Source organism: Chrysemys picta, chromosome 12 (genome assembly GCF_011386835.1).
Source record: "Chrysemys picta bellii isolate R12L10 chromosome 12, ASM1138683v2, whole genome shotgun sequence".
NCBI classification, from domain to species: Eukaryota; Metazoa; Chordata; order Testudines; family Emydidae; genus Chrysemys; species Chrysemys picta.
Window position 1 is genome coordinate 13,094,236 of NC_088802.1, and position 12,547 is coordinate 13,106,782.

At 55.9% G+C, this 12,547-nt stretch overlaps 2 protein-coding genes across 5 annotated transcripts in view; both read right to left on the reverse strand.

Moving 5' to 3' along the window:
* The window catches only part of LOC101946744 (serine/threonine-protein phosphatase 1 regulatory subunit 10), a 345,369-nt gene that overhangs the window by 224,499 nt on the left and 108,323 nt on the right, over window positions 1-12,547 (reverse strand). The gene's annotated exons all lie outside the window — the stretch shown is intronic.
* LOC135974729 (uncharacterized) lies at window positions 8,597-10,942 on the reverse strand. Its single transcript, XM_065563241.1, has 2 exons — window positions 10,019-10,942; window positions 8,597-9,208 (listed from the first exon to the last, which is right to left on the reverse strand). The coding sequence occupies exons 1-2, from the start codon at window positions 10,554-10,556 to the stop codon at window positions 8,706-8,708; spliced, it is 1,041 nt and encodes a 346-aa protein (XP_065419313.1). The 5' UTR covers window positions 10,557-10,942; the 3' UTR covers window positions 8,597-8,705.

A 12,547-nucleotide genomic window follows, 5' to 3' on the forward strand; every position in this document is an offset into this window, starting at 1 on the left:
GCCCCCTGCCTGCACCTCACACCCCTCCTGCACCCCAACCCCCTGCCTTGAGCCCCCTGCTGCACCCCACACCCCTGCTTCACCCCAACCCCCTTCCTGCACACTGCACCCCCTCACACAGCCCAACCCCCTGCCCTGGCCCTCCATACAATTTCCCCACCCAGATGTGGCCCTCGGCCCAAAAAGTTTGCCCACCCCTGCTCTAGAGTGACAGGTGTGATGAAGTGGGAATGTTCTTAATGTTTTCTTTGAATACTGTGTGTGTGCCTCAGTTTCCCCTATGCATTTCTTAAGTACCTGGGTGATGGGATAAGGGTGTGTGATTGTTGCAGAGCCCTAGAGAGCAGGGGTGTGCAGGGGTCTGCACAGACAATGGCCGACACCCTGTCTCCTGGCAATTGATAGCCTGGGCCCCTCCCCTGCAAGGTGCCAACTGAAGGTATTGGAGAACAAAGAGGTCAGGTGGCCTCCTTGCCTGGGAAAGAGACAAGGGCCAGAGGGGAGGGGCTGAAGGGAGTTTCAGTTTGGAGCTGGCTGGGGAGATGCAGGGAGGCCCAGAACCTGGGTCTGGGCTCTCCATGCTCCAAGATGGACCTGACTGAGGTGTCCTGTTTTCTGTACCTACAAGCTCTGTTTTGGACTGTGTTCCTGTCATCTAATAAATCTTCTGTTTTACTGTCTGGCTGAGAGTCACAGTGAATTGAAGGAAGTGGAGGGTGCAGGGCCCTGACCCCGCCCCCCCACTCCATGCCAACTGGTGGTAGCAGTGGGATCTACTGCACACTGTGGATGGCGTTTCCTGTAGTAAGTGACTGGGGAGCAGTCAAACAAAGGGGAATTAATGAGAACCAGGCATGCTGAAGGCTGAGAGAGGATTGATTTCAGGTGGCAAAGGAGCTACACTTAGCCCCTGAAAGTGTGTGACCAGCGAGAAGGTCTGTTGCAGTAATGGGGTCCCCCTGGGGACTGCGGTGAGCAGTTCCAGGGGCAGAGGAGTCTGCGTCTTCACCTGGGAGAGAGGTGGTAACCTTGAGAAGGGCTGGCACACTAGGTGTTCTTCCTGAAAACTGTGGGGAGCTGAGAGCACACAGACCTGCGAGTCTGTGGGGAGCTGAGAGCACACAGGCCTGTGAGTCTACAACAACTTGGGAACAGCAAAGTGATGGCCTAGCACCATCTCCTTAAGAAGGACATTGTAAACCTGTGCAAAAAGAGAGGGTTATGCATTAGAAAGTTCACCAAACCACAGTGGAGGATGATGACCACTCTAAGGAGCAGATTCCTGACCCAAATGGGTCCACAAGAAGTTGTGGGAGCAGCTGGAGCACTAGCCAGGCATCCCCAAGACTCCTCTACACAACCAGATAGGGGTCTTCATGATCGGGTTCCCCATCAGGGGATCTAAGATGGATGGGATTGGAGCTGAGTCTGAGGGAGCTGGAGGACAGTGAGAAGGAGCGAGAGGACTGAAACACAGGAAGAGCCCGAGAAAGAGCTGCAGGAGAAGCAGCAGCATGAACTGGCGATGGTGTAGTGGAGAGGTATAGGGGACTTCCCAGGGGTGAGGGAACCTCGATACTAAATTGTTGCCCCTGTTTACGGGGGTGGGGATGTGGATACCCACCACACTGCCTTTGAACAGGCTGGCTATTTGAACCAGGGGGACCCTGCAGCAGAGCCCAGGAATCTCTCCCCCTTGCTGGGTCCCAAGGCCATAGATGCTGTCAGCCAGATGGGTGGGGGGACGACAGGCTTCCACTCCTGGCCCCGGCCTATATGTCTGCGTGGAGTTTCCTGGTCAGGCCCCTCGGACCACCAGTGGGAGCACAAGGTGATGGTCAATGGGGGGACATTCCTGGGGTGGCAAGATTCTGGGACAGAGAGAACTGTTGTCAGGGCCTGGGTGGTGCAGCCCCACCAAATGCTGCAGGGCTGTGGGACCTGGGTGAAGGTCCCAGGTATGAAGCCATTCGCCCTGCCTATGGCTCAGATCCCTGTGCAGACACAGGAGGGGTCGGGCTGGCTGGTAGTTGGGGTTCTCCAAGATATCAGCTGTGATGTCCTGTTGGGGGTTGAGTGTGTCTCTTTCGGACAGGATCCAGGCCCTGCTGCTGTAATGGCCAAGAATTTGAATTTGAATCCGGGGAAAGCTGAGACTGAAAATGCAAATGACCTGGTTGGCGGGGGGGGGGGGGGGGGGGTGGAGCTGCTAGGCCCAGGATACCTGCCTGTCTGTAACCAGACTCCTGGGGCTGAGGGGGAGGGGGAGATACTCCCCGCACCCCTGCACACCGGAGAGGGGGGCTCATGCTGGCTCTGATGCTGTGACCAAAGCAGCAAGCTCACTGCCTGCTCTCACTGGGACAGCAAGGGCAGCGGTGAGCATGGGGGGAGCTGAGACCCCAGCTGAGTGCAGGGACACACAGGCAGGGAAGGACAGCTGCCAACCAGGTTTGCCTTGTCCAGATATGCTGCTGGGAGGTGATTCCACAACAGGGAGAGAGCTCCAGGGACAGGGCTCAGTGGGGCTTTGACCCCAGGCCCAGCCAGCAAGAGGGAACAGGTTCCACTCCTTTCCCCAGCAGCTGAATTCCAGACTGATCTGCAGAAGGATCCCTCCTTGGAGAAGCTGAGGGAACTTGCTGGCCACAGTACTGCAAACCCACTTGGGGAAGGTTGCAGGGAAAGATTCCTGTGGGAGAAGGGATTCTTGTACTGGGAATGGGCTCCTCCAGGGGAAGGAGAACTGTGGGGAAGCAGGAGACAGCTGGTGGTCCCCCAGAAGGACTGCTGCACTTGTACTTGGCTCACGATGTCCCTCTCTCGGGACACCAGGGAATCCAGCGCACCGGTCAGCAGCTGCTGCAGAACTTTTACTGGCCTGGAGTCTGTGACACAGTCCAGCAGCACTGCAGGTCCTATGACCTCTGCCAGAGGGTGGGGAAGGCCTGGGATAAGGGTGAAGCTCCCTTGAGACCCCTGCCCATCATAGAGGAACCTTTCCAGAAGGTGGCTATGGACATAGTGGGGCTCCTCAGCAAGGCGGCCCGGTCAGGGAAGAAAATACATCCTTGTTGTGATGAATTTTGCCACCCGCTAGCCAGAGATGGTGGCTCTGTCATCCACTGAGGCAGACATCATGGCTAGGGTTACCATATTTTGTGCCTCCAAATGGAGGACACTCCACGGGGCCCCGGCCCGCCCCCAGCCCCGCCCACGCCCACGCCCCAACTCCGCCCCCTCCCCAAAGTCTCCGCCCCCTCCCCTGCTTCCCGCGAACATTTGATTCGCGGAAAGCCTGAAGCAGGTAAGGGGAGGTGTGGGGGGAGGAGGCGCGGCCCAGGCTGGCCCCCCGGCGGCTCCAGCCTGGGTCGGCTCGGGCCCTGGGGTGCCGGCCCCGGCCCCCGGCCGACCACCCCCGGCCCACCCAGCACTGCCGGCCCCCGGTGGCCCGGCGCACCCCGCGGGCCCAGCTCCCCGACCCCGCGGGCCCAGTTCCCCGACCCCGGACCGGCTCCCAGCCCCGCAACCCCGGACCGGCCCCGCGGGCCCAGCTCCCCGGCTCCGCGACCCCGGCCCCGCAGGCCCGGCCCGGCTCCCGGCCCCGCGGGCCCGGCTCCCGGCCCGGACCCCGGCCCGGCCCCGCGCCCCCGGCTCCCCGCCCGGCCCCGCACCCAGCCCGGCCCTGCGACCCTGGCCCGGCCTGGACCCAGGCCCAGCACTGCGCCCCTGGACCCGGGCCCGGCACCGCGCGCCCGGCCCGGCACCATGCCCCCGGCCCCGCGACCCCGGCCCCGCACCGGCCCCGGCCCCGCACCACCGACCCCAGACAAAGAGGCCCCGGCCGAGCCCTCCCGATTTTCCCGGACATGCCCGGCTTTTGGGGATTTCCCCCCGAACGGGGATTTGAGCCCCCAAAAGCCGGACATGTCCGGGAAAATCCGGACGTATGGAAACCCTAATCATGGCAGATGCGCTGCTGACCATCTTCAGCAGAGTGGGGGTCCCCAGTGAGGTCCTTACAGACCAGGGGTTCAATTTCATGTCAGTCTTGCTCCGGGGCTTGTGGGAGAAATGTGGGGTCTGGCTCACCTGGGCCTCTGCATATCACCCTCAGTCCAACAGGCTGGTGGAGAGATTTTATGGGACCCTGAGGAGGATGCTGAAGCCTTTTATGAATCAGCATCCGCAGGACTGTGACAAGTACCTGCCCCACCCGTGGTACAGGGAAGTGCCCCAGGAATGCACAGGGTTCTTCCCTTTCGAGCTTCTGTATGGGATGAGAGTGAGGGGACCCCTGGACCTGGTAAGGGATGATTGGGAGGAGAAGGGGGGAGACCCCTGGGTGGATCTCTTCCCTGAGGTGGGAGTCAATCCTCCCATCAGGTGGCCCCCATTCAGAATCACTGGGAAAACAGCCCAGAACCCGTTGAGAGAGGTCAAGGACATGCTGGCTTTAGAGGTGATCCAGCCATTCACCAGTCCATGGGTCTCACCCTTGGGGCTGGTCCCCAAGAAAGATGGGTCGATCCAATTCTGTGTGAGCTATCGGAAGCTTAATGCCATCACCGTGTCTGATGCCTACCCCATGCCTAGGCCTGGTGAGAGTCTAGACAAGCTGGGGGGGGGGGGGCGGGCTCATTACCTCTCTACTATGTATCTCACCAAAGGCGACTGGCAGGTGCCTTTCGACCCAGATGCCAGGTTGAAATCTGCCTTCACCACCCCTTTGGGGCTCTTTGAGTTCCTGGTCCTGCCTTTCGACCTCAAGGGGGTGTCGGCCATCTCCCAGCACTGGGTGGATTGGTTACTGAGGGGGATGGGAACTTGGCCCTGGCATACATTGATGACATCTGTGTCTTTAGCCAGACCTGGGAGGAACATGTGTCCCAGGTGAAGAGGGTGGTGGGCTGCCTCAAGGAGGTAGGACTGACGGTAAAAGCTGGAAAGTGTAAGGTGGGGATGACAGAGGTGTTGTACCTGGGCCACAAGGTGGGGGAGTTCCCAGAGCCAGCCGAGGAGAGGATGAGAGATTAGACCGTTCCCTAGACCAAGAAACAGGTCCAGGCCTTTATTGGGATGGCAGGGTACTACCGGAGGTCTTACTCCACTGTAGCTCTCTAGCTGCCCCCATCACTGAGCTATGTAAGGGTATGTCTACACTACGAAATTAGTTCGAATTTATAGAAGCCGGCTTTATAGAAATCGGTTGTATGCAGCCGATTGTGTGTGTCCCCACATAAAATGCTCTAAGTGCTCTAGTCGGCGGACCGTGTCCACAGTACGAGGCTAGCGTCGACTTCCGGAGCATTGCACTATGGGTAGCTATCCCACAGCTATCCCACAGTTCCCGCAGTCTCCGCCGCCCCTTGGAATTCTGGGTTGAGATCCCAATGCCCGGATGATGCAAAACAGTGTCGCGGGCGGTTCTGGGTACATGTCGTCAGGCCCCTCCCCCTCCGTCACAGCAACAGCAGACAATAGATTCGCGCCTTTTTACCTGGGTTACCTGTGCAGACAACATACCACAGCAAGCATGGAGCCCATATGTCCTCTGGGTGCCGGCAGACGTGGGACTGCATTGCTACACAGCAGCAGCTGCTAACTGCCTTTTGGCGGTAGACGGTGCAGTAGACTGGTAGCCTTCATCGGCGATCTGGGTGCTGGCAGCCGTGGGGCTGCATTGCACCAGCCCCTTGCCTTTTGGCAGTAGATGGTGTATTACGACTGGTAACCGTCCTATTACAAGTTGGCTCATCGCACATTAGCAGAGTCTTCCCTGAGCACCAGATTGTGCAATAGGCCTGAAGGCCATCATAATACACTAACTGCCAAGTGCCCAGTATTTGCTGCCAAGCACCCAGAAAGATGCCGAGGGCTATCAGTCACGCTGCACCGTCGTCTTAAGATGTAAAAAATAGATTTGTTCTGTATTCATTTGCTTCCCCCTCCCTCCGTCAAATCAACGGCCTGCTAAACCCAGGGTTTTCAGTTTAATCTTTGGGGGGACCATTCTGTGTGACAGTTGTTTGTGTTTCTCCCTGATGCACAGCCACCGTTCTTGATTTTAATTCCCTGTACCTGTACGCCATGTCGTCACTCGGCCCGCCCTCCCTCCTTCCCCTAGTCCGTCAGATACTACTTTCGCGCCTTTTTTTTTGAATTCTGGGTTGAGATCCCAATTCCCGGATGATGCAAAACAGTGTCGCGGGAGGTTCTGGGTACATGTCGTCAGGCCCCACCCCCTCCGTCACAGCAACGGCAGACAATAGATTCGCGCCTTTTTACCTGGGTTACCTGTGCAGACAACATACCACGGCAAGCATGGAGCCCGCTCAGCTCAGCTGAGCTCACCGTCACCATATGTCCTCTGGGTGCCGGCAGACGTGGGACTGCATTGCTACACAGCAGCAGCTGCTAACTGCCTTTTGGCGGTAGACGGTGTAGCATGAGTAATAGCCGTGGGGCTGGCAGCCGTAGGGCTGCATTGCACCAGCCCCTTGCCCTTTGGTAGGAGATGGTATATTATGACTGGTATCCGTCGTCGTCATACTGCAGTGGCTGTCAATCATGGGCACCTGGGCAGACATGCTACTGTCTCGATGATGATGGCTACCAGTCGTAGTATACTATTTTCTGCCAATTGCCCAGTATTGTCTGCTAAGCACCCAGAAGAGGCCGAGGGCGATCTGGGTGCTGGCGGATGTGGGGCTGGCAGACGTGGGGCTGCATTGCTACACAGCAGCAGCCCCTTGCCTTTTGGTAGACGATGGTATATTACGACTGGTATCCGTCGTCATCGTACTGCAGAGGCTATCAGTCATGCTGCACTGTCGGCTGCCAGCTTAAGATGTAAAAAATAGATTTGTTCTGTATTCATTTGCTTCCCCTTCCTCCGTGAAATCAACGGCCTGCTAAGCCCAGGGTTTTCAGTTTAATCTTTGGGGGGACCATTCTGTGTGACAGTTGTTTGTGTTTCTCCCTGATGCACAGCCACCTTTCTTGATTTTAATTCCCTGTTCCTGTACCTGTACGCCATGTCGTCACTCGGCCCTCCCTCCCTCCCGCCCTCCCTCCTTCTCCTGGTCCATCAGATACTAGTTTCGCGCCTTTTTTCTGACCAGGCGCCATAGCTAGCACTGGGATCATGGAGCCCACTCAGATCACCGCGGCAATTATGAGCACTATGAACACCACGCGCATTGTCCTGGAGTATATGCAGAGCCAGGACATGCCAAGGCGAAACCCGGACCAGCCGAGGAGGCGATTGCAGCGCGGCGAAGAGAGTGATGAGGAAATTGACATGGACATAGACCTCTCACAAGGCACAGGCCCCAGCAATGTGGAAATCATGGTGTCACTGGGGCAGGTTCATGCCGTGGAACGCCGATTCTGGGCCCGGGAAACAAGCACAGACTGGTGGGACCGCATCGTGCTGCAGGTATGGGACGATTCCCAGTGGCTGCGAAACTTTTGCATGCGTAAGGCCACTTTCATGGAACTTTGTGACTTGCTTTCCCCTGCCCTGAAACGCCAGGATACCAAGATGAGAGCAGCCCTTACAGTTGAGAAGCGAGTGGCGATAGCCCTGTGGAAGCTTGCAACGCCAGACAGCTACCGGTCAGTCGGGAATCAATTTGGAGTGGGCAAATCTACGGTGGGGGCTGCTGTGATCCAATTTGCCAGGGCAATGAAAGACCTGGTGATATCAAGGGTAGTGACTCTGGGCAACGTGCAGTCAATAGTGGATGGTTTTGCTGAAATGGGATTCCCAAACTGTGGCGGGGCCATAGACGGAACCCATATCCCTATCTTGGCACCGGAGCACCAAGCCACCGACTACGTAAACCGCAAGGGGTACTTTTCAATGCTGCTGCAAGCCCTGGTGGATCACAAGGGACGTTTCACCAACATCAACGTGGGATGGCCAGGAAAGGTACATGATGCTCGCGTCTTCAGGAACTCTGCTCTGTTTCGAAAGCTGGAGGAAGGGACTTTCTTCCCGGACCAGAAAGTAACCGTTGGGGATGTTGAAATGCCTATCGTGATCCTTGGGGACCCAGCCTACCCCTTAATGCCATGGCTCATGAAGCCGTACACAGGCAGCCTGGACAGGAGTCAGGACCTGTTCAACTACAGGCTGAGCAAGTGCCGAATGGTGGTGGAATGTGCATTTGGACGTTTAAAAGCGCGCTGGCGCAGCTTACTGACTCGCTCAGACCTCAGCGAAAAGAATATCCCCATTGTTATTGCTGCTTGCTGTGCGCTCCACAATATCTGTGAGAGTACGGGGGAGACCTTTATGGCGGGGTGGGAGGTTGAGGCAACTCGCCTGGCCGCTGATTACGCGCAGCCAGACACCAGGGCGGTTAGAGGAGCACAGCAGGGCGCGGTGCGCATCAGAGAAGCTTTGAAAACGAGTTTTGTGACTGGCCAGGCTACAGTGTGAAACTTCTGTTTGTTTCTCCTTGATGAACCCTCCAAACCCCCCCCCCCGATCCGGTTCACTCTACTTCCCTGTAAACCAACCACCCCACCCCACCCTCCCCAATTCGAGCACCGCTTGCAGAGGCAATAAAGTCACTGTTTTTTCACATTCATGCATTCTTTATTAGTTCCTCACAGAAGTAGGGGGATAATTGCCAAGGTAGCCTGGGATGGGTGGGGGAGGAGGGATGGAAAAGGACACACTGCATTTTAAAACTTTAAGTCTTATTGAAGGCCAGCCTTCTGATGCTTGGGCGATCATCTGGGGTGGAGTGACTGGGTGGATGGAGGCCCCCCCACCGTGTTCTTGGGCGTCTGGGTGAGGAGGCTATGGAACTTGGGGAGGAGGGCTGTTGGTTAAACAGGGGCTGTAGCGGCGGTCTCTGCTCCTGCTGCCTGTCCTGCAGCTCAACCATACGCTCGAGCATATCAGTTTGATGCTCCAGCAGACGGAGCATTGACTCTTGCCGTCTGTCTGCAAGCTGACGCCACCTATCGTCTTCAGCCCGCCACTTGCTCTTTTCATCCCGCCATTCAACCCGCCACCTCTCCTCTCGTTCATATTGTGCTTTTCTCATGTCCGACATTGACTGCCTCCACGCATTCTGCTGTGCTCTATCAGCGTGGGAGGACATCTGCAGCTCCATGAACATATCGTCCCGCGTCCTACGTTTTCTCTTTCTAATGTTCACTAGCCTCTGCGAAGGAGAAACATTTGCAGCTGGTGGAGGAGAAGGGAGAGGTGGTTAAAAAAGACACATTTTAGAGAACAATGGGTACACTCTTTCATTACAAGGTCGCATTTTTCCTCTGCCTGCCGGTTTGGTATGAGAGATCACTCACGCAGTGCCCCAGGCAAGATATTTCGGCTTGCAGGCAGCCATGGTAGGCCACAGTGTTTTGGCTTTTTTAACCTTCTTAACATGCGGGAAAGGTTTCAAACAGCAGCGCATTTCCCATATCAAGGATGAATTGGGTTGTCCATTTAAAATGGGTTTTCAATGTAAAAGGAGGGGCTGCGGTTTCCCGGTTAACATGCGGCACAAACCCAAGTAAACCACCCGCCCACACACACACACACGATTCTCTGGGATGATCACTTCACCCCTCCCCCCACCGCGTGGTTAACAGCGGGGAACATTTCTGTTCAGAAGAGCAGGAACGGGCGCTTCTGAATGTCCCCTTAATAAAATCACCCCATTTCAACCAGGTGACCGTGAATGATATCACTCTCCTGAGGATAACAAAGAGAGATAAGGAATGGATATTGTCTGCATGCCAGCAAACACCGGGACCATACGCTGCCATGCTTTGTTATGCAATGATTCCAGACTACGTGCTACTGGCCTGGAGTACATGAAGGAGAGCTTTCTGGAGATGTCCCTGGAGGATTTCCGCTCCATCCCCATACACGTTAACAGACTTTTCCAGTAGATGTACTGGCCACGATTGCCAGGGAAAATTAATCATTAAACACGCTTGCTTTTAAACCATGTGTAATGTTTACAAATATTTACAAAGGTACACTCACCAGAGGTCTCCTGTGTGCCCTGAGGGTCTTGGGTGAGTTCGGGGGTTACTGGTTCCAGGTCCAGGGTCACAAACATATCCTGGCTGTTGGGGAAACCGGTTTCTCCGCTTTTTTGCTGCTGTGAGCTACCTACAGTACCTCCATCCTCATCTTCCTCGTTCCCCGAACCGTCATCCCTGTGTGTTTCTCCATTGACGGAGTCATAGCACATGGTTGGGGTAGTGGTGGCTGCACCCCCTAGAATGGCATGCAGCTCCGCGTAGAAGCGGCAAGTTTGCGGCTCTGCCCCGGACCTTCCGTTTGCTTCTCTGGCTTTGTGGTAAGCTTGCCGTAGCTCCTTAATTTTCACGCGGCACTGCTGTGTGTCCCTGTTATGGCCTCGGTCCTTCATGGCCTTGGAGACCTTTTCTAATACTTTGCCATTTCTTTTACTGCTACGGAGTTCAGCTATCACTGCTTCATCTCCCCATATGGCGAGCAGATCCCGTACCTCCCGTTCGGTCCATGCTGGAGCTCTTTTGCGATCCTGGGACTCCATCACGGTTACCTGTGCTGATGAGCTCTGCGTGGTCACCTGTGCTCTCCACGCTGAGCAACCAGGAAATGAAATTCAAACGTTCGCGGGTCTTTTCCTGTCTACCTGGTCAGTGCATCTGAGTTGAGAGTGCTGTCCAGAGCGGTCACAATGAAGCACTGTGGGATAGCTCCCGGAGGCCAATAACGTCGAATTCCGTCCACACTACCCCAATTCCGACCCGCAAAGGCCGGTTTTATCGCTAATCCCCTCGTCGGAGGTGGTGTAAAGAAACCGGTTTAAAGGACCCTTTAAGTCGAAAGAAAGGGCTTCGTCGTGTGGACGTGTCCAGGCTTAATTCGATTTAACGCTGCTAAAGTCAACCTAAACCCGTAGTGTAGACCAGGCCTAAGAAGGGGAAGCCAGAGGAGGTGGTTTGGACTGAGCAGTGCCAGAGGGCTCTCTGTGCACTGAAGGAGGCTCTAATCCAGGGTCTGGTAAATCTGGTAAACCCGGACTTTGCCAAGCCCTTTACAGTGTTCACCGACCCCTCAGATGCAGGGCTGGGCACGGTGCTGATGCAAGACGATGCTAAGGGGGAGAGACACCCCATCGGATACCTGAGCAAGAAGCTGCTGCCCAAGGAGCAGAACTATGCAGCCATAGAGATGAAATGCCTGGCCATGGTGCAGGCCCTTAAAAAGCTGCAGCTGTATCTATTTGGGCGGCGCTTTATATTGACCAGTCTCCTCTGATGTGGCTGCGTCCAATGAGAGGGGTTGATGCCGAGCTGCGGGTGACAGAGACACCTGGTCAGAGGGTGGCCAAGGTCAAGATGGGGGCTCTTAACCAAGAGAGCCCGAATCACAGCCCTCCAGACTGGAGTGCTGGGAGAAGACCCGATCTGTTTGAACCCCAGGGGTTTTGGGGTGGCAAAAGGGAATGGGCCGCATAAACCTTCCCACATGCGGCCTGCGAGTGCCATTGAGCACACCCGTTCTAAGGGAGGGCGTGAAACTGGAAGGGCCTTGTATAACTCCCACCAAGGAATGGGAGAGATGCTGGGGCATTCATGGGAATGTTGGTGGGTTCGAACTTCCCCAGGTCACCGGCTAAAGTGACCCCACTCAGTTCGGTCTCGAAGGGGGACAGATGTGATGAAGTGGAAATGTTCTTAATGTTTTCTCTGAATACTGTGAGTCTGCCTCAGTTTCCCCTATGTATTTCTTAAATACCTGGGTGATGGGATAAGGGTGTGTGATTGTTGAAGAGCCCTAAAGGGCAGGTGTGATGGTGTCTGCACAGAGAATGGCCGACACCCTGTCTCCTGGCAACTGATGGTCTGGGCCCCTCCCCTGCAAGGTGCCAACTGAAGATGTTGGAGAACAAAGAGATCAGGTGGCCCGGGAAAGAGACAATGGCCAGAGGGGAGGGGCTGGAGGGAGTTTCAGTTTGGAGCTGGCTGGGGAGACATGGGAAGGCCCAGAACCTGGGTCTGGGCTTCCCCCACCGCCCCAAAATGGACCTGACTGAGGGGTCTTGCTTTCTGTACCTACAAGCTCTGCTTTGACTGTGTTCCTGTCGTCTAATAAATCTTCTGTTTACTGGCTGGCTGAGAGTCACGGGGAATTGAAGGAAGTCACACTCTGTGACAACAGGTTCTCTGAAATACTCCAGACAGATGGGACATGTAGCTTCCTTCTGCAGGCTTTCCACAGGGTTCTAGGCAGCCATGGCTCCCTCTCTGTGGGCAGTGTAACAGGGCTAGTTTCACTTTCCTGAGGTCAGGAAAGTAGGGGCAGGTTAGTGGTGGGGGTAATGTACCAGGACTGATGGTGAAAAAAATCAAAACCAAAACCAAAAGCCTTGCCCCTCAGCTGCCCCAGCCAGGGCCCCCACAATGCACCCCCTCACTGCCCGAGCCAGACCCCCATGTTGCCACCCCAGTCAGGGCCCCATTCACCCCTAGGGTTACCATATTTCAACAATCAAAAAAGAGGACAGGAGGAGCCCCG